General features: G+C 49.1%; 1 protein-coding gene across 1 annotated transcript in view; it reads left to right on the plus strand.

Annotated features, from left to right (window-relative positions):
* GABBR2 (gamma-aminobutyric acid type B receptor subunit 2) overlaps window positions 1–26626 on the plus strand; it is a 383643-nt gene that overhangs the window by 173776 nt on the left and 183241 nt on the right. Inside the window, exon 4 of the mRNA XM_066367578.1 lies at window positions 15624–15725. Coding sequence (XP_066223675.1) covers window positions 15624–15725 — 102 coding nt within the window. The remainder of the gene's footprint in view (window positions 1–15623; window positions 15726–26626) is intronic.

Consider the following 26626-nt stretch of genomic DNA (forward strand, 5'->3'; position numbering starts at 1 on the left):
TGAAGTGTAGAAGTTTATAGTCTTCAAGTCAGAAGAATGTAACTGGTCTAAGAGATTATGATAGTCCTTCCATAGAAGAGCCCCCAAAACAGCCACATTTCTCCCAGCTGTCCATGAGCTCCCAGCACAGTCGGAGTTGGCATCGAAGGACAGAGGGGAGGAGGACTAGTTTGGGCTGAGCTGGCACACCCTTAGGTGAGGCTGGCCTGAGTCAGGTCCCCAGGAAAGGGACTCTGAGACTTGCGAGAGGTTTGGGTGTGGGGACGGGAGGTGATGCTCACAGGAAGGAGGTAGAAGGAAAAGCTGACATAAAATGAAGTTGGAACAGAGGCCTCAGCCAAGCCCATGGGGAGTTTGGAGCTGGGATGGCCATTCAGAGATGTCCCAAATTGAGACAGAAAGGTTGGGCCAGACACTAGGTGTGGGCTGGCATGGGGAGGGACCTTGAATGAGGTTGTCCCCTTTAGTCAGGGCAAATTCAAGAGGAATGCATAGCCATGAGCTGTCAGGAGCCAACACCCCCGCAGCTGAGGATGGAAGTTTCCAGCACTGTGCCACGGTATAGCCATGAGCTGTCAGGAGCCAACACCCCCGCAGCTGAGGATGGAAGTTTCCAGCACTGTGCCACGGTATCCATTACACGGCCTTTGAGAATGAGGGGGCCAGTCAGACCGGGGTGTCACTCTGCCAGTAGTCCCCAAATCTGGCTGTGTAACTGGATGCCTAGGGTGCTTTGTACAAACACAGATGCCTGGCCTCCCTCCTTTTCCCTCCTTTCAGAGCCAGAATCTCTCAGTTGGGGCCCAGGAATCTGTATTTCCACAAAGCTCCCAGGGAGATGAGCTGCACAAGCCGGCTTGGGAGCCACAGCTCTGATAAACCGAGCCCAAGGACGGTGGGGATGAAGGAGATTTCGGTTCTGTGCAGTGTGTGCTGATCAGCTGCTCTGTGCAGGGCGCTGTGCTGGTTCCGGAACTCTGCGGAACCAGCTGGGTTCTGCCTTCACACAGCTCCTGCCTTGTACTGTAGGGATTTGGGGAAAGGTCCCGGAAGGGCGGCAACTGGTGGCTCTTTGGGGGAGGGATGCGGAGGAGTGCTGTTCTGTTGCTGCTGTGAAAGACACAGCTTTGGGCAGCATCAGTCTGGGAGGCAGGAAACGGGGCCAGGTGGTGGCCACAGGGCCAGGAGGTGAAGTGCATCTCAGGCATCTGCCCACTTCTTTGTTGTCACCTGATCTTGAGCCTGCCCCACCATGTGCCAGCTCTGCCCTCCTCTGTCTCCTGAATGTCCTGATGGCTCTGTGTCCTGCATGGGTACCCAGAGAGGCTTCAACAAAGTCCTCACCCTCCAGGCCACCCAGCCTGGGGTGGGGGCACTCGTGTAAACCAGCCTTTCTTGTGTCTGTCATTGTGGGAACCCACCGGGGGGTCAAGGCCAGTGCTGCCCCCACCCCCCTCCCCTCCTCTCCTCTCCCTTCACCCAGCCCTCCTGGATTCTGGAGGCAGAGAAACATGAGTTTGAATCTCGGCCCTCTGACCTACTGATTTTAAGGCTCTGGGCAAGTCACTCAACCGTTTGGTCCCTCATCTGTAAAATGCGGACAATTTTGGCATCTGCTTCATACGATTGTTGAGAGGATGCAGTTCACTTTAGGGTGGTCCAGCCATGTCCCCCGCCGCCTGTTTGCTCCCTAGGGGCTTAGAGTGAGGGGCGGGAGGAGGCAGCTGAGGAAGAGCGGAGGAGGAGAAGGAAGAGAGGTGGGCTCTGGGGAGCAGTTTGTGCCTATGCCTTCGCTTCCTCCATCCACCCACACCCCAACCTGCAGTCCTGGAGGAGGAAGGGAGTCAGTGCAGGCAAAGGAGGAGGGCTGTACGTGCTGGGGCTGGAGGACGGCAGGCCGGACTGCAAGGCGAGGACAGAGAACCCACTCTGGGACGTAGAGCTGGAAAGGAGGCTGCACCTAAAACGGGCAGTGATGCCCCAGGGTCTGCGAGGAAGCCTTTAGTTCCACCTCGAACTGAGAGGTGGACACTGATCCAGCTGTTTCTCCAGCTGAAGGAGCTGCCTGCAGCTGTTCTGGTTCTGCAGGGGTGAGAACAGGCACCACTCAGGTGGCCCTCAGCATCTGTGCCCTCACAACTGGGAGACAGGTTCAAGAACCCCAGACCTCCCTCAGGGTTCCAGCAGTCCCTCTTCCCCTCTACCTAATTCTTGAATGCCTTCCGCAGCAACCCACATCTGCCTGCACACCTGCAGTGACGGAAAGCTCACTCCCACCTGGGCAGGCCTTTCCATCCAGGGACTGCTCTCTTCCTGGAAAGTTCTGCCTCTGAGGCAGCTGAAATCTACTTTCTTGTGGCTTCCCCCACTGCTCCTGGACTTTCCCTTGAGGGCCAAGTGCCAAGCTGGGGGCCTCGTCTTGGTGGCAGCTTTTCCAGAAATGCAGGCAGGGTGTCTCCACAGGTCTGGCCTTCCCGTCCCCTCAGCCGTTCCTCCGGCGGCGACAGAGAGCAGGGCTGGGGCTCTGAAAGCCAGGGGGCGATTTTGCGTTCTGCTTCCTGTAATGCTCTCAGGTGTGATTTCTCTAATAGCCCTCCTCTGTTTTGGTGTCAGAGATGTTCTTGGCATGTCGTTGATTTCCAATCGAGGTTTATTTATATTCATCATCTTAACTGGATAATATCCCTGTTTTATTAATATCCAAATATTTCTGTAAATATTGGTTTGGCCCCGTGAGTCGGCTGCAATGAAAGCAACAGGCAATTTGTCCAGGAAAGCAATGAGGTTCAGTCTGCCCCCACCCCCACCCCCGCCCCCAGCTCAGTGTATGTACCCTGGCTTCCCACAGATGGTGAGTTCCTTGAAAAATGTGAGGCCGACTGAGGGAAGACTGCTGGCTGGGGGCCCGAAGGGGGTTTGTGGGTTTCCCTAAAGGGGGGCCTGGGCCTGGGCCTGGTCCCAGCTCCTTGGGAAAGCCCTGTGCTGGGCTCAGGGAGTCCCAGATGGAGAGTGTGTGGTCCCAGGACAGTCTCTGGTCAGCCAGGGAGAGTGGCCTTGAGCACAGGACTATGCAGTTTAGAGGTGGGCACTGCTCTTGGCCTCGTCTTCATGTTCAAAGCCAGCGGTGTGGTTTCTTCAAACAAATCTCCTTCATCCCTGCTTCTTTGGTCAAATGTTCTTCTCCCTCTCGACTCCCCTGCCTCCCTCCCTCCCCTGTAAAGACCCTTGTGGTTACAGTGGGCCTCTTCAATCATCCGGGACTGTCTTCCCATCTCACGATCCTTCACTTACTCCATCTACAGATTCCCCCTTTGCCATGTGAGGCACTGCACCCCAGGGATGAGGGTGTGGGCATTTCTTTGGGGGAAAGGGAATATTATTCTATCACACTTAAAAGTCTTTGAAACTTTTAAAACCAGTAGGCTGGCTGACGGGAAGACGGATTTGCAAGCCAGAGGGCCCTGGCTCCCCTAGTTATTTGTCTCTCCCAACGAAAGTGGCTCCAGCATGTTCCTGCCCTGTGGTGTGGTTCTGGGAGATGGCCCCTGAGAGCAAGTGGTGGGGTAGGGAAGAGGGACTGTGGCCCCCCGGCTCTCCCCTCGGGCCAGGGAAGAGGGACTGTGGCCCCCCGGCTCTCCCCTCGGGCCAGGGAAGAAGGACTGTGGCCCCCCGGCTCTCCCCTCAGGCCAGGGAAGGACTGTGGCCCCCCAGCTCTCCCCTCGGGCCAGGGAAGGACTGTGGCCCCCCAGCTCTCCCCCCGGCTCTCCCCTCGGGCCAGGGAAGGACTGTGGCCCCCCAGCTCTCCCCTCGGGCCAGGGAAGGACTGTGGCCCCCCCGGCTCTCCCTTCGGGCCAGGGAAGAGGGACTGTGGCCCCCCAGCTCTCCCCTCGGGCCAGGGAAGGACTGTGGCCCCCCAGCTCTCCCCCCGGCTCTCCCCTCGGGCCAGGGAAGGACTGTGGCCCCCCAGCTCTCCCCTCGGGCCAGGGAAGGACTGTGGCCCCCCCGGCTCTCCCCTCGGGCCAGGGAAGAGGGACTGTGGCCCCCCGGCTCTCCCCTCGGGCCAGGGAAGAGGGACTGTGGCCCCCCTGGCTCTCCCCTCGGGCCAGGGAAGGACTGTGGGCCCCCCCCCCCCCCCCCCGGCTCTCCCCTCGGGCCAGGGAAGGACTGTGGCCCCCCCCCCCCGCCGGCTCTCCCCTCGGGCCAGGGTAGGACTGTGGCCCCCCCGGCTCTCCCCTCGGGCCAGGGAAGGACTGTGCCCCCCCCCCGGCTCTCCCCTCGGGCCAGGGAAGAGGGACTGTGGCCCCTGGCTCTCCCTCTCCCCTTAGAGGACTGCTGTAATGGAGTGACGGAGCTGAGAGCTGCAGGGGAAGACGGAGATGCCTGGGTCCTGGATGCGGGCACCTGTCTGCCTGTCACTGGCCATCTCTGCCTGTCGGGGTTCATCTTCCAGTCTACCATGTGGACTGGCCAGAGGTCCACCAGCAGGTGGGAGCTGTCATAACGGCTTGATGTGAATGGCTGGACAGGACCAAGGTCATGCCCTCACACCCCTGTGCCAGGGTAAGAAGGGCAGAGAAATGTCCTTAGGGAACTTGACCTCCCCTCAGACCCCATGAATCCCCGCAGGGGTGCCCACAGAGCACCTGCATTCGTGGGCTGTGTTTTCAGGCCAAGATGTGCAGCCCAGGGGCATCTGCTTCATTCCTGCAGGACCAGCTCAGGACTCTGCATGAACTCTTCCAGGCTCGGAATCTTCACCCACTTCTTCTGGGCCTGGACAGATGCTTTGCATCCCTGGAGTGCATTTGTTCATTCTCTTGTTCAGTTTCATAGTTTTGCATACCTACTGCATTCCAGAAACAACACCAGATCCTGGAAATCCAACAAAACCCTTTTCTCGCAGGGCTGCTGTGTTAGTTGAGGAATGGATGTGGCAGCCCCAGTACGTACGGTCAGCTCTGTGACCCAACTCAAAGTTACAACCTGGACTCCTGAGCCCTCCACTGAGGCCCATGAGGCTTCCAGGCCTCCACCTGGGCCCCCACATCTCATAACACTGCTGCTCTGGTCCTCCGCTTGTTTTCCTGCTCTTGGTAACTCTCAGGAGATGAGAAAAGCCACAGATAAGTAGCTGGACAAGTGGCCACCAATTAGAGGGAAGCCAGGGTCCCCTTCAGGAAGCATCACGTGTGGTGTGAGGTGTGCACAAGACAGGAAGTGGGATCCTGGTTTGGACCAGCAAGCAGCCAGGTCTCAGGAGGCCCCAAGTGTATTCATTTCCCGGGGCTTCTGTAGTAAATCACCACAAACTGGGTGGCTTAAAGCAACAGAAACTCAAACTCATTTTCTTACAGGTCTGGGCCAGAGTCTGAAAGGAAGGTGTTCGCAGGCCAGGGTCCCTCTGAAGGCTCTAGGCAAGAATCTTTTGGGGCCTCTTCCAGCTTCTGGGGGCTCCAGGTATTCCTTGGCTTGTAGCCACACCACTCCAATCTCTGCCTCTATCTTCACGTGGACTTTTCACTCATGTCTCCGTGTCCCAAATCTCCCTCTTCATTTCTCTTAGAAGAACACTTATTATTGGATTTAGGGCCCACTCCAATAATCTAGGATGATCTCATCTTGAGATCCTTAAATTAGTAACATGTGCAAAAACCCCTCTTCCAAATAAGGTCTCATTCACAGATTCTGATGGTTAGGTTTTTTGCATTCACCCGCTGGCTCTGTAATGTGAACATGTAGATGTCACACACATGGACACGGCTCACAGGTATTGCCCTGTGCAAGGATCACATATGTGCAAAAGGTCTGATACCTGTCCATTTATGTAGTTGTCCTTTTTAAAAAATTTTTTACTTACATTAAACTTCAATTATAGGTTATTAAGGGCTCAGTTATTTGGAGAAATCTGAAAACTAGATGGCTCTTTTAATCTAAAGGAACAATTTCTTCAATGAAAGCTCCTCAGGTTTGGGAAGGTGAAAATATAAACACACAGATGTTTCTGCAGGAATTTAAATCCGTGCTCCAAGTCTTTGAGAAATGTCAGCGCTGCAAGAGGGTTGCTTTAGCAACTACGAAATTTGAAAAGGCAAAGAACGAGGCAGGTGGAATTTTGACAAACTTGTTCTTTTGGAACCGCAAGCATTGCATGGTGAAAGAAATTCCTCTCAAGAGTCCTGACCAGAATTTACTTGCGCTCCTCTGATGACAGGGAGCTCATTATGTACCAAAGCGGCTTTCTCCACGGTTAGAAAGTTCTTCCTGGCTTTGGGCCAAAGTCTGCTTTCCTGAACCGTCATCTACCTGTTTTTCTTCCCTCTGCCATGGACCTACCGAGAACTCGGTGCCTTCCCTTCCATATGACAGCCCTTTACGTGTTTGAAGTCGGCCATCACTTTCTGCCTTGGTCTGCTCTTCTCCAGGCTAATTTTTTAATTAGCTTAAATTAATGGCGGTTTCTGGGGAGCTCCAGCCCCAGCAAAAGTGACCTGAATTATTCAAAGATGTGAGTCTTTCTAATGCCTGTTTATTCTAATTAGCATTTAACGACAGTAGTGCCCTCTGCCTCTAACAAGCCACATTTTAACATGTTCTATATTTTAATGGATTTTACTTTGAATGAACAGTTTAATCAAGTGAAGACACATTTCATGAATGAATAGAAGTAAATCTATAATTATACGCTTTAGTCAGGTAAGAGGAGTGACATTTCAGCACAATCCAGGGCTATATATAGTGAGCGCATTTGAATGACAAAGTAGGTTACCTCGGCTTCCATAGGAGAGCTGGGAATTCGCTTTGCTCTCAAGTTCATTTCGTAACCTAATTAGAATTTTCAAAGAGTTGTAAAGAGCATGTGGTGCAGACCTGCTTCTCCCCATCTTTTCCTGGATCTGCCTTTCTGGATGATTCCTGAGCTGGGGCAGTGGCCTCCTTAGGGAAGGTGTCTGGGAAACTACTGGCCACAGGAGCCACGTGTCCTGGGGCCTCTGACACTGCCCACGGACTCCGCTGTGGTGCGTTTCCCTTGCTCTGTCAGAGCCTCCCGGCCCGGGCCGTGTGGTGGGAACCTGGTAACGGTAGCTGTAATACTACTCTGCGTTTCTCTTCTCCCTTTCTCTTTCTCACTTTCTCTCCTCGGGCCCCTCTCCCTCCTTTCCTTCTCTTCACCCTCCCTTATGACGCGGTGCTGGGGCAAGCAGCCGACGGTCTGGGGGTTAAAGATGAGGCCTGGCTATTGGATGGGGCAGCAGAGGGTGGGGGAGGATTCCGGACTGTTCAAGAAAGGTGGTGCCCGGGACCTGGAGCAGGTGAGGGGAGGTGACATGAGGGGCCTTCAGGCAAGCTGGCCACTCGGCTGGGAGCCTGGCAGTTCTGTTGCTTTTACCCCTAAAATTTCTGATTCCCAACGTTAGCCGGCCATTTGGAATCACCTGGAGAGCTCCAAAAATGCTAATGCCTGGGTTCTATCTCAGAGGATGCAGCGAGGGTATCAGTGTTATTTTTTAAAAAAAACTCCCCAAGTGATTCTAATATGCAGCCCAGAAGGCTTCAGGCCAGTGCAGCCCCAGCCAACATCTTAACCAGAACCTCCTAAAGGACCCTGAGCCGGAACCACCCAGCTCAGCTGGTCACGCATTCCTGATCCACGGAAACTGTGTAAAACCGATTATTCTTGTTTCAAGCCACTGAATGTCGAGTACTTTGTTACATGGTCATAGATGACTAGTACAGATTATTAGTTGGCCCCAATGCATCCTCAGGTAGGCCACTTTTTTGCCACCTCCAATACCGTGTCCTTATCCAGCCTCCGGGATCCTTTGCCTGGATGATTCCGTAGCCCCCTCACTAACCTTCCTGTCCCCCTCATGCCCCAGCCACTCATTGGTCCCACAGCAGATGAGTCATTGCTTTAAAACACAGCTCGAATCATGCCATCCCCTCCCTGAGAGCCTCGTCACAGCTTTCCACTGTGCTCAGGCTCAAAACCAGAGCCCCTCCTGTGAATTCCGAGGCCCTCGATCCCCGCCTCCCCGTCTCCCTTATTTCATGCCAACACCCTTCCCCCTGTGTGACCCACGCTCTGTCCTAGCCCAGCTGGCTCTTCTTCTAGTTTCCCCACTGGCTCCCTTGCACGGCGAGACCTTTCTACACGCTGCTGCTTAACATGGAATCCTTCTTCCTACTGCCTCCTGGCCTGAGTCTGACTTTCCCATGCTTCTCCCAGAAGCATGCTCCTGACCTTGAATGCCCTTGTCTTGGTGGGTACTAGAGTGGTCATCTGATTCATGTCTCTCACTGCCATTAAGCTAGAGAGGCCCAGGATAGTAAATGGTTTTGCTCATCAATCAGAGCCCCATTACCACCTTACATGGTGCCTGAAACAAAAGAGATGTCAATATCATGATTGAATGAATGAGCGATTGAGAGAGACTGGCAAGAACAAACAGGGACCCCTTCCAGAATGATCACGCACTAAGTAGCTGTCCAGAAAGGGACTCAAGCCTAGCAGCCAGGCAGTGCCTGGGCTTGAGATGGAATTCCAGCCCAGAGAAGGAAGCAGGAGCCCAGACTGAAGGCCTGAGGTTGACATGGGTGAACCCCAGGCTCCTGACCTCGGGCTGCTTACATTGCTTTGCTGGAGGACAGGGAGTGTCCAGGACTAAGGTGGGAGATCTATAGGGGCAGGGAGTTCACTGGCCCCACCTGTAGGCAGCAGAAAGTTGCAGGGCGATAGGAGCCTGGCAGGCCTGCAGATACAGTCCTGGGATGCTGAAGCAGGGGCGGGCTGGGCGGACAGAAGAGACTGGCCCACAGGGCAGTATTCCGAGTAGGGTACACAGTGCAGTTATTTCACAAGCCCAATCGCTGGGTGATTTCCAGAGTGAGTGTGCTCAGCATCGTCTGGGCAGTTCTGTGTGTTCAGTGGAGAGATGCAGGGAGGGGCCCTGCAGGGGAGTGGCACTGTGGCCTGCTCAGAGCTGGCAGCCAGCCTCCCCGACAGGACAGGGACCCACGTTACACTTAAAATGGGTTGCATGGTCTAAGGTTTGCTAAGCCAAAAAGCTCTGAATAATCTCTTCCTTTCCCAATTGCATTGGCTTCCCATCTTTTTCCTCTTCCCTTCTTTTCCTCCTCCAACCTGCCCACTTCTCCCCCTGCATCTCACGGGATGGATAAAAACCAGCTGTGTGTGCCCAATGCCTAGTGTGTGGATAGAAGCTGTGCACTCAGGCAGTTAGAGGCTTGAGGCCGTTGTGATGGCCTTATTGGAGTGACAAGTCTCTGTCACCCCTTCTTCCCTGGCCCCGTGAGCCAACTGCGGAGGAGATTGTATGTGGACCCGCAGGCCTGCTGTTTAGATGGCTGATCTGACCTGATGGCATTTTCTCCCTGCCCACCCTGAGCAGGACTCACCCCACTGTTCTGGGCTCTCCCAAAACACTATTCAGTGTTTCTGGCTCATGGCTTCTTTTAAGGTATTTGATTTCCCTAGATTTTGAAGACTGAGTTCAGTTGTTACAGTCCTTGGATTTGGGTCTTTAGCTCCCAAGGCTGCACAGGAAGCCTGAGGAGTCATTGGTGTGACCCTGGTAACCTTTATACTCCCCAGCCCCCATGTCCGTGGCTCCCTAAAGGGCTCTGGGTTGCTGTCCTCGCCACCTCTCTCCTCTGAGCCTGAGCCACTTTGTCACGGTCTCTAATAAACACAACCAGAACGGAACCCAGCATACCAGGTCTGGTCTGAGATGGACAGACCAGAGGGCAGCTGTCCCCTTCTTCATTCTAGATGTGATACTTTTTAAAATGTGGCTCCCATTCCAGCTCACCCTTTTGGCAGTTAGTTGTCTTACCCAGTTAACATATTCTGGTCTTCTAATCAAGGGAAGAAATATTCAAGCCATTAAAAACATTTTTTATAACATTATCAATGGTTGGCTTAAAACTATCCTGTATCCTTTAGGACAGTGGGTCTCAAACTTGAGCATTTATCAGAATCACCTAGAGCAGTGGTCCCCAACCTTTTTTGGGCCACGGACCGGTTTAATGTCAGAAAATATTTTCACGGACCAGCCTTTAGGGTGGGATGGATAAATGCACAAAATAAAATTATGCAACCAGCGTAAAAACTGTGGTATTTTTAAATATAATTGTCGAACTTACGAGACAAGCGTCAAGAGTGAGTCTTAGACAGATGTAACAGAGGGTATCTGGTCATTTTTTAAAAATAAAACATCGTTCAGACTTAAATATAAATAAAACGGAAATAATGTAAGTTATTTATTCTTTCTCTGCGGACCGGTACCAAATGGCCTACAGACCGGTACCGGTCCGCGGCCCGGGGGTTGGGGACCACTGACCTAGAGCAGTGGTAGTCAACCTGGTCCCTACTGCCCACCAGTGGGCATTCCAGCTCTCATGGTGGGCGGTAGCAGAGCAACTAAAGTATAAATAAAAAGATAGATTTAACTATAGTAAGTTGTTTTATAAAGATTTATTCTGCCAAACTTAGTGAAAATCTGACATAAAGTACTTGGTAAGTAATTATTATCATATGCTTTAACTTGCTGTAACTCTGCTTTGTAAATTTTATAAAGTAAAGTTACTTCCCTACTTTATAAATCACCATTACTGTGGAACCGGTGGGCGGTTAGAAAATTTTACTGCTAACAGAGATACAAAAGTGGGCGGTAGGTATAAAAAGGTTGACTACCCCTGGTCTAGAGGGTGGATTAAAGCACAGACTGCTGGACCCAACCCTGAGTGTCTGATTGAGTAGCTCTAAGGTGGGGCTTGAGAATTTGCATTTCTAACAAGCTCCCACTGCCGCTGATGTTACTGGTCTGGGGCCACCCTTTGAGAACGACTGCTTTAGGGATACTACTTTGTATCTGCAGTCCATATCACCTTTGTTTTGTTTTTTACATTTTAAAAAATGACTATATTTAATATTATTTTGTTTTAGTTTCAGGTGTATAGCATAGAGGTTAGACAGTCACATATTTTAAAAGTGTTCCCTCTAATATTTTCAGTACCTACCTGGCACCGTACAGTTATCATGGTCTTATGGACTATGTTTCCTATTCTGTACTTTATAACGGTGACTGACCATTTTGTAACTACCAATCTGTACTTCTTAATTCTTTTACCTTTTTTGCCAGTCCCTCAAGGCCCTCCTCTCTGGCAACAATCAGTTTTTTCTTTGTGTCTATCAGTCTTTTTCTGTCTGTTTATATTATTCTTTAGATTGCACATATTAGTGGAATCATATGATATTTGTCTTTCTCTGACTGACTTATTTTAGTTAGCATAATACCCTCTTAAGTCCATCCATGCTGTCACAAATGGTAAGATTTTGTTCTTTTTTATGGCTGAGTAATAATTCATTTGTATATATGTACCACAGCTTTTTTATCTACATGTCTACTGATGGGCACTTGGGTTGTTTCCATATCTTGGCTATTGTAAATAATGCTTCAGTGAATACAGGGGTGTATATATTCTTTTGAATTAGTGTATTGGATTTCTTTGGATAAATCCCTAGAAGTGCAATCACTGGGTCATAAGGCAGTTCCACTTTTAATTTTTTGAGGGATCTCCATACTGTTTTCCACAGTGGCTACAACACTGCATTCCCACCAGCAGAGCAGGAGGGTTCCCTTTTCTCCACATGTCTCAGCTGACACGTATTGTTTTTTGTTTGAGGATAGCCATTGTGACAGGTGAGAGGTGGCTTTAATTTGTGTTTCTCTGATGATTAGAGACATTGAGTATCTTTTCTTAAGTCTGTTGGCCATCTGCATGTCCTCTTTGCAGAAGTCATACCGGTTCTTGAGGAAAAATATGTAAGTCAACAGCTATTGCCTCCGAGCTCATCCTAAATTCTTTGTTCCTGGGGCTCTGACCCACCTGCTCTTCTCTGTGGTGCCAAGTGACTTTGGCTCCTTATGGGTTTCTTCCAGTGGTGGTGGCCTGGAGTCACCACTCTGAAAGCAAAGGGAGCTCTTCCTTAGGCGACCTGAGCTCTGTGAGCTGGTCCCGAGGCCCTTGCCTTTAAGGACTCAACCACTCTCTATCAATATTCCTTCTGTTATCACTGTAACAGGGGCTGCCCTGGCCCTCCCACCCAGGTGATGGGGCAGCCTTCTTCTCTGCCCTTCCCTGCCCATCAGTGCTCATCTCTTCCCTCCCAGGGTGGCCAGGGCCTTCAAGCAAATCAGACTCCTGCTGGCTCCCTCCCTGGACAGAACGTTAGTCCAGAGTCATTTAGACCTTCTGATTTTGGTGTAAGAAATTAGAAATCTGGATTTCTAAAATATAAGATACCCCAGATTTTAAAATATTGATACTATTTTGAATTTAAATAAATGTTAGGACCAAGCCAAATACTTGAAGGGTTACTCCTTTCCTAGAACACAGTTCTGCTTTTATAACGGAAGTGAATTAAACAAATAGGATTTGCTTTGCAAAAATGCAGTTTACAATAAACTGCCAAAAAACCTTGGCTCTGTTAAACAAGACATACCTGCAGTTCCGGAAGGAAAAAGTGTTTTTTCAAATTTGCTCAGTAAATCTTTGCCCAATGAACTGAATGATCCTCCTCTCCACTTATGAGGGTGTAGATTATTTTTTGCTTGTGAGGAAGAGCAGTTATATTAGTTCTTTTCTATGCTCTGGTTATTTTAAAATAGCATTTATTTATTGTTTCCTCTCTTTGCTTTTCCTTCAAGAGTCCATTCTATTAAATACTCGAGCTGAGCACAGACTTCTTGGTGCTGAATGGTGGGCAGTGAGTGGATGACTGCACCCACCATCTGTTCTGACCTGCTCTGGCTCCTCAGGCCTCAGGATTCACTCACATCTGGCAGGACCCGAGGAGCCAGCCTGAGAGACTGCAGAGAACCCTGGGCTGGGTGTCACAACTCAGTTTCCTCACTTGTGAAATCAGAGGCAGAAAGATGACCTTTCAGGTGTTTCAGTTTTGTTTGTTTTGAGCTCTGACCGCCTATAAAATATTTTATCTGCCACAATTGTATATAGCTTTCAATCACATGCTTATACAAAGGTAGATACCCCAAGCCACTGTCTTGATGCCTTGCTTAATTCTGGAAATGTTTTTTCCAGCTTGTAGGTAAACCTTAGAGTTTACAAAGCCTTTCCACATCCTGAGTACTTTTACTAGGCTCTGAAACAACCCTGTGAGCTACCCTCTGGATGCCCCCACCGTAGAGGTGAGAAGACTGGAGAGCTGGAGTCGTTTCCCTAAATTTGAGTGGCATCCCCTTGGAGAGCCGGGCCTGAGTGTGCAAGCCCAGCAGTTGTGCATCAAGCTGCCTTACTTTCCATGAGGGGCAAATGTTCACATTTTCTCTGTTTAATAATTATCGTTTTTACACAATGCCCTCATGGCATACAAAACAGAATATGGAACACTCCCCCTACCCACCCACACACCCCGCTTCCAGAAAGAAATTGAGGCCGCAGAAATAGACTGCAATAGTAAAGGCAACTTTTTTCATACAGCGAGTGCCTAGTCTCCCATCGAAATGGAAGTAAAACGCAAGGGTGGACAAGCGTCACCCTGACTGTGGCAGTTTCGTTCTTGGTAGAACATTCATCACAAAGTATTTCAGGCGCTCAGAAAAGCACAGGTTAGCAGCCACCCATGGACTCGCTACCCAGAATGTTTAAATGTTCTCGTTTTGCCCTATTTGTGTATTTCTTTTAAAGACATAAAATACAGCAGCTCCCGTTGAAGCCCCTTTTGTGCTCCTTTCATGGTGGTGGCTTCCCAGTGACCATCCAGTGGTGTTTAGGGCCAAATTATTTAACAAGTTTTGATATATACATTAGAAGAATCTACCAAGTTTTGAAACAAGAACTGTTTTTTATTGTAAAATACGCATAACAAAATTGACCACTTTGAGCATTTTTAAGTGTGCAGTTCAGGGGTGTTCAGTACATACACATGGCTGTACAGCTAGCACCCCCAGCCACCTCCAGAACTTTTTGAGTCTCCCAAACAGAAACTACACCCATTAAACAGTAACTCCCCAATCCTTCCTCCCCTAACAGCCACTGTTCTACTCTCTGTCTCAGTGAATTTGGTTTCTCTACATACTGCATGGAAGTGGAATGATATTTGACCTTTTGTGCCTGGCATAATGTTTTCGAGGTTCACCGTGTTGTAGTATGTGTTAGAATTTCCTTCCTTTTTAAGGCTGAATAATATTGCATTGTATGTATATACCTCCATTTGCTCATCCTTTCGTCTGCTGATGGACGGTGGTGGGGGTTGCTTCCACCTTTTGGGTATTATGAATAGTGCTGCTGTGAACGTGGGTATACAAGTAGCCCTGTGAGTCCCTGCTTTAGTTTTTCTGAGTCTATACCCAGGAGTGAGATTACAGGTTGAATTTTTGAGGAACCGTCCTACTGGTTTTCACAGCAGCTGCACCATTTTACATTCCCGCCAACAGTTGCACAAAAGTTCCCATTTCTCTATATCTGCACCAACACTTTCTGTCTTTTAATAGTAGACATCTAATAGGGATGAATAAGAAGTGCTTTTAAGGTTCATCTTCTCTTAAAGAAGAAGAAACTGGAGACTTGGGAAAGAGAGGGACTGGCAGAGAGGCCGAGGTGACAAGCAAGTCACTGAGACAGCAGGACCTGGATTCTGGGTCCCACAACCTTCACCTGGTTCTTTCTGCTAAGACACACAATGTAGGGTCCACTGCTTACGTCAGAGGGTACATATCCATGGCCATGGGACAGGTACAGACTTTTAGATTTATTTGGCTTGGTCCTAACTTTGGTGTTTCTTTTTAAATTCAAAATAGTATCAATATTTTTAAATATGGGGGAACTTCTATTTTAAAAGTCTAGATTTCTTGCCCCAAAATCAGAAGGTCTGGTGACTCTGGACTAACGTTCTGTCATGGCATGATTAGAACTGCCACCTTGGATAAGGCATGTGGCTGTCAGTTTGCCACAGTCCCTGCCACTCTGTAGTGTCTTTCCACGAAGACAGTTTTGCTGCCAGTTGGTCCTGGTGAACACCGGAGCCTGCAGCCCTGTGCTTTTCAAGCATGTGGATGTCAGTCATTCTGGGTGTCAGCAGACATGCAATTGTGGTTCACATCACAGGCTGTACCCCCTTACTCCTTCCTCTATTCTGTATCATCTGTTTGAATGCCTTGGCTATTTCTTCACCCTATTGCAGAACTAAGATTACAAATAATTAATATGAAACATAAATACTGTTGCGATGTATTGAATAGTCTGATTCGGAGACCATGTGACACTGTGGAGAAACACCAGCATGAAAGTCCGGACACTTGGATGCTCATCTTGACTCTTCCAGGAAATTCCTGGTCAACTTTAGTAAGCCCCTTCCCTGTCTGGCCTCCTTGTGCCCGTGTGCAGGTGCAGGGTGGGAATGCAGGACCTCCAACCACCACAGGGTGCTTTATTGTACAGTGAAGATAAAAACCACTCCTTTCCCATGCTGGTGGACAAAATTACCTCACTCTGAGCCACTGCCCTGGGACAGGCTGTCTGAACCAGACCATCCTGTGGCCATCAGCACACCCACCCCTCTACTTTTTCTTTGCTGATAGGTGAGGAATGACCTGACCGGGGTTCTGTACGGTGAGGACATCGAGATTTCAGACACCGAGAGCTTCTCCAACGACCCCTGTACCAGTGTCAAGAAGCTTAAGGTAGGTGCAGCTGGCCACGGCCTGAGGGACAGACGTGCGCCATGCTCCTGGGGTTCCCAGATCCCCTGGCGGTGACGGAGCCTCGAGTTCAGGCTGTGACGTTTCATCCTGGGCATCTCAGACATGGGGAGAAGCTTCCAGGAGCTGGCGCCCTTGGCTTTCCCCTTACTTGTTTGCCAGCACTGGCCAAGGGTCTGAGTGCCAGCGGCAGAGCCATAGAGAGCTTCCGGGGTGACTAGGTATCTGTCAGCCCAGCCTGAGGGGCACGCAAGGCACAAGCTAGCATCATCTCCAGTGCGAAGAGCCTCACGAGAGAGGAACTACCTTGCCCAAAACCACAGCAAGGAAGGATTTGGTTGGGACTGGAAGCCCAGGCTCCTGGCCCCTCTAGTGAGAGCCACTCCGGGAACAGGAAGGGTCAACTAGGAGCTTGCTCGTTGCCCGTGGTCCCTAGTTGTCATTTGTCCATGCATTCTGCAAACTCTCTCAAATACCTGGTTTGTGCTGGACCCTCTCCTGGGCTCCCAGTCACCGTCGGGCTTGTCCTTGTCCTCACATGGCTTGCAGCTGGTGAGGAAAGCAGCTACTTCTCAGGGGAGTCAGGAACAGAGGGGCCTAGGAACAGGGAGGAAGTGGCTTGCCGCACCCAGGGAGAGGGTTCCGACAAGCCTCCATTGGTGCTGGCCATGGAGGACAAGCAGGAAGGGGACCTGCAAGAGCCCAGCAGGGAAGGGGAGTGAAGACAGAGCGCAGGACAGCTGTGCTCACCTCACACTTGGCATCAGCAGGAATTCCAGGAGGCTGGTATCAGGTGGGAGCAAGATTCCAGGGGCAAGATGCAGAGGCTGCAAACAGTTGGGAGCCAGTTTCCATGGGCCTGGAATGCCTAGCTAAGAAGTTTGATCTTTTATCCTAGGGACAGTGGGAGCTGCTCAGGGGTTTACAAACAGCTACAGACATGGTTAGAGCTGTCACATTTCCTCTTTCACTCTCCTCCACTCCCTCATGCCCACATTGAAAGCCATTGTCATGGAAGATCCAGATGCCAACTGCTGACCCGTTCCTTCTTTCTTGGGTGGGTCCCAAGTTATACCAGACAGAGCAGGTGCAGTTTAGAGCTCTGATCTCCCAACGCTCACCATGGGAAGACAGAGGCGGAGAGGGGAGGAGCAGGGGAAGCAGAGCGCCAGTTCTTTGTCCCTGCTCGGGAGCAGACACTGCGCCCGCCTGTGACATTTCAGCCCCAGGAGCCTCTGCAGGCGAGGAAACAGTCGCTAGTGAGGACCTGCGGGCAGCGCAGATGGTCGGGCTGGATCTGCCCAAGCCCCTTCCCAGCAGGCTGTGTGGTCTGAGGGTTGAGGTGGGTTGTGCAGGGCCTGGAGGACCCAGAGGGGTGGAATGGCCTCACTGCAGAGAGCAAGCACCTGCAGTGAGGCTGAGGGCAGAGAGAGGGGTGCTGAACTGACATTCTCCGGCCACACACAGTGTCTCCCCAGGGCGGGCACTTGAAATAGCTTCCTGTGCTTCAGAGGCCCTGCAGAGTTCTGCAGGCTTTAAAATTTAAACAGCCTTTGAGTGTAGCGCTTAAGCACTAGTTGAAAGTGCACAGGAAATTGGGATGGAACTGGGTGCTCTGCCTCTTCAACTAACTCCAGCAGAAGCAGGAGTGATATTAACAATGACGAAAATAGCAGCCGACCTTTCCAGTGCACTGACCAAGGGCCAGGTCCCCCCGCACAGCCCTTGAGGGTCACGTATTTATGTCGTCCTCCCTGGAGCCTGAGACAGAGGGAGTTGTCACAAATGGGGAACTTGAGGCTCAAAGAGGTTAAGGAACTCCACCCAAGTCACGCAGCGAGAAGGAGGAAGGTTGGAATTCAAACCTGGATCTGGTAACACCAGGGCCCAGCTTTCTCCTCCACCCTGCACAGCTGTGGTTCTGAGAAAGGATTCCAATGTCACCAAGCCTGGGAGAGCAGAGCCAAGGACAGGACGCTCAGTCTGTTGGCAGCGGGTTCCTTCTGCATGGAGCACTCTTCCTCTAGAAGCTGCGTGGGTCCTTCTTGTGCCTTCTTCTCCTCTTTGCTGAGAAGTCAGTCTCCTTTGGCCAGACTTTTCCCTTCTCCAGTTGCTTCATTTAAAATTAAAATCTCTGCCTCTCTCGCTCCGATTCCCCCTTTCTGCTAATCTCTTTCTCCATTTCACTGATGGCATCTGTATTAATTTCCAGGGCTGCCTTAACAAAGTACCACAAACTGGGTGGCTTAAAACAACAGAAATTTATTCTCTTACATTCTGGAGGCTAGAAGTCCAAGGTTGAGGCCTTGCTCTCTAGAAGGCTCTGGGGTTCTGTGCCTTTGCCTGAACGTCTAGTGTCGCTGGCGAGCTTTGGTGCTCCTTGACTTACAGTCTCTGCCTCAAATGGCATCACCCCTTCCTCTTCACATCATCTTTGTACGAGGACACTAGTCATGTTGGATTAAGAGCCTACCCTACTCTAGTATAACCTCATCTTAGCTAATTCCATCTGCAATGACCCTGTTTTGAATGAGGTTACATTCTGAGGTATTGGGGGTTAAGATTTTAACATTTCTTTGGGGGACACAATTCAATCCCATTAACAACATCTGTCCTACTATTTATCTTACCTCGTTGTTTCACCATCTGTCTCCTCCCACTAGGATGTAAGCTCTCGGAGACAGCGGTTTCTTTCTGTCACAGTCACTGTTTTATTGTCTGTCTCGTCACCTAGAACCAAATCAAATTTGCTCAATAAATTTGCTGAGTGTGTATAAGTAAGATACCAAGTCTAGACAGACAAAGCCGACAGAACACAAGAATAAAATACTCAAGGACAAAGAAACATAACTTCTGGGAAGGTCTGAGAAAAAGCAAATCCCTGGTTTACTGTGGGCTAAGATAGAGGAGGAGGCTCAGAGGACAAGGACGAGCACTAAATAGCAAGTGACAGAATTAAAATCTGCACGGGAGGCAGTAGAGAGCAGATTCAATGCCAAGGAAAAGAAAAATCGATAATATGGAGGACAAACTTGAAATGCAGAGGAAATGGTCAAAGAAATCAATAGAATAAGAGGAAAAATAACAGTTATGGGTGCTGGAGAAGGGAGATCCTCAGGGAACATTAGGATAAATGAAACAGAAGCAAAATAAAAAACAAAATAGGCACCCGGTATTAGCAAGCACACCTAGCACCCAGATCTTGGTTTCTAATACCATTTTTTCAAAGAAAAGTAACCTAAAGAAATGGCTGATTCTAGGACTGGGGCAGGAGGTAGATCCTGGAATGTCTCGTGGTGCCAGAAAACAAGGAGTGCTCAAAACACCACCGCACATGAAGGCGTGGGTCAGAGGAGTACAGCAACCAACTGAAAGAGCTCCCGATGGCCACGGCTGGGACGTGTGAGCAGTAAAATAAAAGTAGTGTTAGATTATAACCCAAAGTATAAAATAAGTCCATGGGTTCATATCGGAATGACTGACTGAATAAGTAAATGGAAGAGAATAGACAAATCTCTTATGCTGAAGAAGTTCAAATAATTTATGTAGATACTTCACACTCAAGGAGATACAACAGAACTACTCGCTTAAGTGACTTCCTTCCCAAGAGTACAGTATAAAGCGGGTGGGGGAGGGAGAATAACTCTACAGTAGAAAACCTAAAAAACACTCCCGCAGACAGGTGATCGAGGTCAACGTCAGCAGTGGCGAGTCCTGTTGACTGGACGTGCTCTTTACATGATGTAATGAATGGGCATTTTACCACTATGGTCTCCCCAGAATCCATAACCCCAGTCAAGCTGTGAGAAAAACATCAGGAGAATTCTGTTTGAAGACCATTTTCCAAAATGACTGACCAGTATTCCTCCACATTGTCTAGGTCTTTAAAAATAAGGAACGTCTAAGTCAAAAGGAGCCTGTGGAGACTTGACAACTAAATCTAATGTGGTATCCGGGATGAGATTCAGGAACACAAAAAGAACATTAGAGAAAGAACCAAGGAGGCCCAAATAAAGTATGGGCTTTAGCTAATATTAATGAGTCAACTCATTAATGGTACCAAATGTACCATACTAGCATAAGACATTAATAATAGGAGAAACTGTGTGAGAGACATATAGGAACTTTCTATACTCTCTTTGTGTTTTTTCTGGAAATCTAAAACTAGTCTCAAGTAAAAAAAAATTTGTTTTTAAAAAATGGGAGACAAACTTAAATGGGCTCAAGAGAGACTACTAAATTGGAGCATACAAAATTGCCAATCTTCAACCATAATGGATCTACAGAGTCAACAACTTGATAAGGAAGTGTGCGGACTATGGGTGAGGCTAGCTGGCCTCTCCGCATTCTAGCGGAATTGGTGAAGAGAGAGTCATAGGTGTAGGCACATGTAGGCAAAACCTTTGAAGAACAAATATCAAGGGGAAAACCTACAAGGATCTAGGCCAGAAGAAAGCATATTTTGCACAAAGTACAAAATCCAGGCCACCTCAACTCCTCTGCGCATTCAATCCCAGAAACGATGGAGCCGTAGGGAGACATTCTCGGACGTGAGCGGCTCACGCGGTGCATGTGCCGGGTGCCCTTCTCGAAGTTCAGCCTTGAAGTCCCGTGTCAGCCTTCTAGAACCAGGACAATCTTTATAGCTGAGGTCATGGCAGAAACGGCTGAGCAGGAACCACCAGGACCCATCGAAAGAGAGCCAAATCTCAATAATTGTTATAAAAATGTATATACATAGATGCAAAAGTTCACTGTGAAAGAAAATATACATATACATAATCATGCAAAGATAGATATTGTAATAACAATAATTCAATATAAAAATCTAAATTCCATTATTGGAGCCAAAGAAGTAGATTAAGTTTAAAAAAAATGGAATGTAAACTCCTGGTCTTACGTAGGAGAGGGACTCCAGAAAGACCATTTTGCTCATGAGTTTCATAATTAGAGAAATATAAACTAAAGAAGGCCTGCAATAATTTAATGGTAGGTGTACTATAATGCAAACAGAAGCTTCTGAAACACGGAAGATAAAAGCAAAGAAAATCTAATCTATGTATTGAAAAACAAAGCAAATGTGAAAACCGGAAAACAAAAATCAGGATTGCCAACCAAATATATAATCATCCTGACCATAAATTCAAATAGGTCAAACTCCCTATTATAAGGCAAAGACTTCCCGATGGTGCTTTGAAGAGCTAAGTCTAGCTATTTACAACAGAAAGACACAGAAAGGTCAAAGGCAATGGCTGGGCAAAGGTACAAGTATATCAAACAAACCAAAATAAAGCAAGAATCCTAGTGTTCTTATTAAAGCAAAGAGAATTCAAGGTTCAGGTGTTAGGGAGAGTCATTTTCTATAAATAAAGGCACAATTCACCATGAGAATAACACACTCATGAACCATTATTGCTTGAAATTACATCTCACTGAAATATATAAAGACAAGCCTGTTAAAAATACTAAGGAGAATTGACAGAAACACAAAAGTATTGGGAGCCATAACATCTCTCTCTCTCTCTCTCTCTCTCTCTCTCCCAGTCTTGGACAGAAAATAAACAAGAACGTAGAAGGACTGAATAATGAAATTAATTGAGCTGATTTAGCAGCTCTGAATCTAAAGCATGACCCCAGGCCTTAAGTTCATTCTGGGTCGATTCAAAACGGGGGCCTTGACCATTAACTGTTGCCAGGGCCAACTAGAAGTCCACCCCACGTAGGGGCGGCCCCTAGGCATTTCCATGGTGTGGCATTGGGCCCTGGGGGGAAGGGAGAGGGCCCAGGTTTGAGATGCCTCCTCTGTTCAGTTGCTTTATCCCCCTCCCCCAGGGCAGCCCCCAACCCATCATTCAGGATTCAGATTGTGGGGAAATCTCCCTATTTTATAAATCAGCTGATTAGCAACTTGATTCTATCTGCAACATTAATTTCCCTTTGTCATGTCACACGGCATATTCACGGGTTCTCGGAATTAGGACATGGATATCTTTGGGGGGAGGGCATTATTCTTTCTGTCACGGGAGACCATTAAGATAGGCCTTCAGGTGGACTGTTCCCCGCTCTGCTTCCTGGGAGAGTCCTTGTGGGAATTTCCTCCCCCTCCCAGAGGCCAGGAACCTGCCTGTCTGCCTGAGGCTGTGGTTCATACAAGCACCCAAGGGACAGAAACCTGGAATAAATACTGTGCTTCTTCCCAGCTGGGCAGTTTTGCTCAGAGATATGGGCAGAAAAAGCATGGTTTTATCTTTAGATAAACATAGATATGTTATTAGAATGCTAACCATGCATGCATTTTTAAAATAAAATAATAAATGTTAAAGCAAGACTGTGCTCTGCTGCTGGGCGCCGATGGGCTGTTCCCTCTTCATTCCATTCCTTAAGAGTATGTGTCTCCTGCCTCTTTGCCTTGAGGGACATTTCTAGTGAGGGAAAAAATGCCTAAGAAAGACTAATTTTAGCTAAATAAAAGAGAATACTCATTCTGAGTGTGGAATCAGTCTGTCAGAGCCAGGAGGGACTTTGGAAAACATCTAAGCTGACTCTCTCGGGCTTAGCCCAGTTTTCATAGCCAGAAAGACCCCTTCTCTACTGCCCACTGCCCCAGGCCAGGCCACCTCCCAGGCCACATCATGGCCAGCTTTGGGGCTCATAGCACCTCATCCCTTTCTACAACATCCAGTGTGGTTTGATTTGACTTTTTCAGCAGTCCAGTGGCGTAGATACAGTGGGTGTCTGGGGCTGGGCCCCTGAAAACCAGGAAGTTATTGAATGTGGGTGGAGACAGACGCACAGGTGGCAGGAGATACCAGATAACCCAGAGGTCAGTGTCGAATCAGCCTATATTTTTTAGCAGGACCCCACAATCCTGCCACAAGGAAGATAGAACAGTGTGGCCTTCTGCTTCTCTGCTCTTTTAAATGCAAAATAGTGATTGTAGGTCTCAAGACTTGTCTCCCTGACTTTGCTGCAGACTGGATGCTGAGCTCCTGCAGCTCAGGCCTGCGGGGGGCTGGCCTTCTCAGCCTGGGAGGCACTATCTGGGGCGGAGTAGTCAAGCGTTCAAGGCCCGCAAGACCACTTCCTACCTGTGTATCTTAAAGACAGCCTGAGATTCTTATGAAAATGACTTATTGAGAATGTGCTCGGGAGAAGGGCAGAGAAGCAGGATGAGGCTAGAGGGGAGCAAGGCGAGAACGCGGTGTTGGTGGAGGCTTGCTTCGCCTGGCCCCACGGTGCCTCTGGAGCATAGCCTGCAGCACAGAGCTGGTCCCACCTGCAGCAGAGGCACTGGAGTTTTCCACGTGTGTGCCTCAGTCCCTGGATGCTGTGGACTGTGGGCCTGGCAGAGCCTCTGGGGCCAGGAAACTCCCCTTAGCTGAGAAGGGAGTGAGCTGTTAGCAGCCCACTGTCACTGCAGCCGGGAGGGGTACACCAGCCCCCCAGCAGGGAATCAGCAGGACCAATGGCATCTGCTGCACCTGGGAAAGTCTCTTAATTGGGGGGCGGGGGGTAGATTACTCATGAAACTTTCCAGAGTGGGCGTAATAGACTGAGACTGATGTACTGCTTAGACTGAGCTGATGTAACTGCTTAGTACAACAGCTCAGGAATTGTCATTTACAGTATTTTGACTTTGCTAGATCCCTTGCAAACTGAGAGTGTTTTGAATTGGGTCATCCTTCTTAAATGTCACTTTTGTGTGTTCTGTGATTTTAGCTCCCTTAAAGGGTCTCAGAGACAAATACGAGAATGGCCTAGTCTAGGAAAAGGGAAAGGCAAGCCACCCGGAGTTTCGGCCTCCCACCGCTCCCTGGAGGCCGGAGGCCGGCAAGTCTTGGCTATTTCTTTCCATTTCTGCCCCTCCCCCATGGGCGTGGCTCCTTGAGGGCAGGAACATAGGTCTCCATTATGGTCTGCAACCTTAGGTCTAGTCGTATGAGGCGTTGCCATTTGTCCGATCTCAGGTTCTCTACTTGCACTCAGGCAGCCCTCTGCAGAGCCAAGAGTCCATGGCAGGGCCAGGATTTTTAAAACCCTGCCTTCTGTCATGTTCCTGGCTCTCTATGAAATCACAGCTTTGCTCTGTCACTTTCATCCTTGGAATTTTATGGCTCTCCTCCAGTCATGGGATTCAGCTGGTTCACACCGGCTTGGCAGAACCAATAACTAATTTTTTGTTGAGTTCAGTGAACCAGTTGTTAAAATGGCACTTGTAATCAGGGTTCTCTCTAAGGTGGGCGCTTGAGCAGCCACCCAATGTGGAAATCACAAATTTACATTTTTTTTTAAGTGAGAGGTAAGGAGACAGACAGACAGACTCCCACATATGCCCTGACTGGGGTCCACCCTGCAAGCCCCCTACTGGATGATGCTCTGTCCATCTATGGCCGCTGCTCTGTGAGAGAGAGAGAGAGAAAGAGGAAGGGCAGGGGTGGAGAAGCAGATGGTAGCTTCTCCTGTGCCCTGACCAGGAATCGAACCTGGGACTTTCACACGCCAGGCCAACGTTCTCCTGCTGAAACAACCGGCCAGGGCTCCTTACTCTTTTGTACCATTCATCTGTGCAACCACGTATTCTAAGTGCCTGTAGTAATATTCATTCCATCCATAGGTGAAAAAAGTTACAAGTGAGGACACCAATCAAGAATTAATATAGAAATGTCCTTTTTTTTTTTAATTCAGTGAGAGGAGGGGAGGCAGAGAGACAGATTCCTGCATGCGCCCCAACTGGGATCCACCCGGCAAGCCCACTAGGGGGCGATGCTCTGCCCATCTGGGGCCATACTTGCACCCAAGCTTTTTTTAGCGCCTCAAGTGGAGGCCATGGAGCCATCCTCAGCACTGGGGGTCAACTCACTCCAATCGAGCCATGGCTACAGGAGGGGAAGAGAGAGAGAGAAGTGAGAAATGAGAGGGGGAGGGGTAGAGAAGCAGACAGGCATATCTGTGTGTCCCGATCAGAAACCAAACTTGAGACATCCACCAGTGCTCTACCACTGAGCCAACCAGCCAGGGCTAGAAATAAATAACAGTTTTATTATTTTTTTGTCAGATATTATTTAATATTTTTTCATTCATATTTTAAAAGTCTTTCTTATAACAATCTAGCTTTGTATACTACTTTTTTTTTATTTTATTTTTTTTTTCATTTTTTCTGAAGCTGGAAACAGGGAGAGACAGTCAGACAGACTCCCGCATGCGCCCGACCGGGATCCACCCGGCACGCCCACCATGGGGCGACGCTCTGCCCACCAGGGGGCAATGCTCTGCCCATCCTGGGCGTCACCATGTTGCGACCAGAGCCACTCTAGCACCTGGGGCAGAGGCCACAGAGCCATCCCCAGCGCCCGGGCCATCTTTGCTCCAATGGAGCCTTGGCTGCGGGAGGGGAAGAGAGAGACAGAGAGGAAAGCGCGGCGGAGGGGTGGAGAAGCAAATGGGCGCTTCTCCTGTTGCCCTGGCCGGAATCGAACCCGGGTCCTCCGCACGCTAGGCCGACGCTCTACCGCTGAGCCAACCGGCCAGGGCTGTATACTACTTTTATTCTTATTTAAGTATTAAATGCATGAAATAATAAACTACCTTTCAATGTATCTTTTTTTTTTTTACTTAAAATGGTCATTAGGGCAGGAAACCAGCTGTTAAATTATTTGAATCCCACCACTGCTTTCTCCCCCCCCCCCCATGTTCCCCTCCCCTGAAATCCTTGAACTGTCCCCAAGCCCTTTCAACCAGAGGAGAGTCTGCTCATACCCCTGGCAGGAGGTGGGGGCTTAGCCAGAAGCAGGGGCCGCTGCCAGTGCAACATTTCTCTTTCCACTCTCGGGACTTTCAGGAAAAGGTACTTAGTATGCAACATTTAAAAGCGTGATTCTGGAACTTTTGTGAGAGCATACTACGTATGTTAAAAACATGAGATCCCCAAATCCAAAGCCTTTCCCCCCCATACCTGAATCTCACAATATATTGTTGCTCCAGAAAGATGAACCAGGTGTACCATGCTTCTCATTCTCATAGGACCACTCCTCATGCCCCACCCTACATGCACATACCCTACTCTGAGAAGCACTTCATACCCTCCCTGGGCCTCCAGCACCCACTAAGGACCCCAGTCCAGTTGCATCTTCCTTTGTCCTCTCTCCGACCCTGGGATCCCAGGTTTCAGCTGCACGGGGTGCTGGCTTGCCCTCCTTCCTCCCAGACTATGCAGAATCTTACCCTCTCTCACTCACTGTCTAGAATCAGACTAGGTGTGAATAGCTCCCTGTACCAGGCACAGCCTGGCCCTGGATAAGATCTTTCCTCAGGGCACTCTGATGATCAGGGAGCACCAAGGCAACAGCACTGGTTCTAGGTGCTGGGCAGTCTTCCAGGAAGCCTTTTGACTCTCTGGGAAGAGGTAGTTTAGATCACTGATCCCTTGGGCCCCATCTACTCCTAAAAGTATAGGAGCACAGACCACGTAATCCATACAACTTGGTTATCAAGGCAACAGAGACACTATATGGTCAACAAGTGGCAGAGCTGGTTATTTATCTGTCAGCATGGTGGTCAGCCATGAAGATGTGGGTCCCCTGGTCTATTCAAGAAATGAACATGGTGAACCCAATCAGTGTCTAGGCCAGGGGTCGGGAACCTTTTTGGCTGAGAGAGCTATGAACACCACATATTTTAAAATGTAATTCCGTGAGAGCCATACAATATGTTTAACATTAAATACAAATAAATGTGTGCATTTTATGTAAGAACAACACTTTTAAAGTACAGTAAGTCTCTGAATTCTTTTTAATAACATTGTTAGGCTGTTGCTAACCAATGATGAATTGGTACTTCTTACCATTAATGAGACTTCTGGTGCTGCATGGTTTTGCTGATGGCTT

This window comes from Saccopteryx leptura, chromosome 2 (genome assembly GCF_036850995.1).
Source record: "Saccopteryx leptura isolate mSacLep1 chromosome 2, mSacLep1_pri_phased_curated, whole genome shotgun sequence".
Classification (NCBI taxonomy): Eukaryota; Metazoa; Chordata; class Mammalia; order Chiroptera; family Emballonuridae; genus Saccopteryx; species Saccopteryx leptura.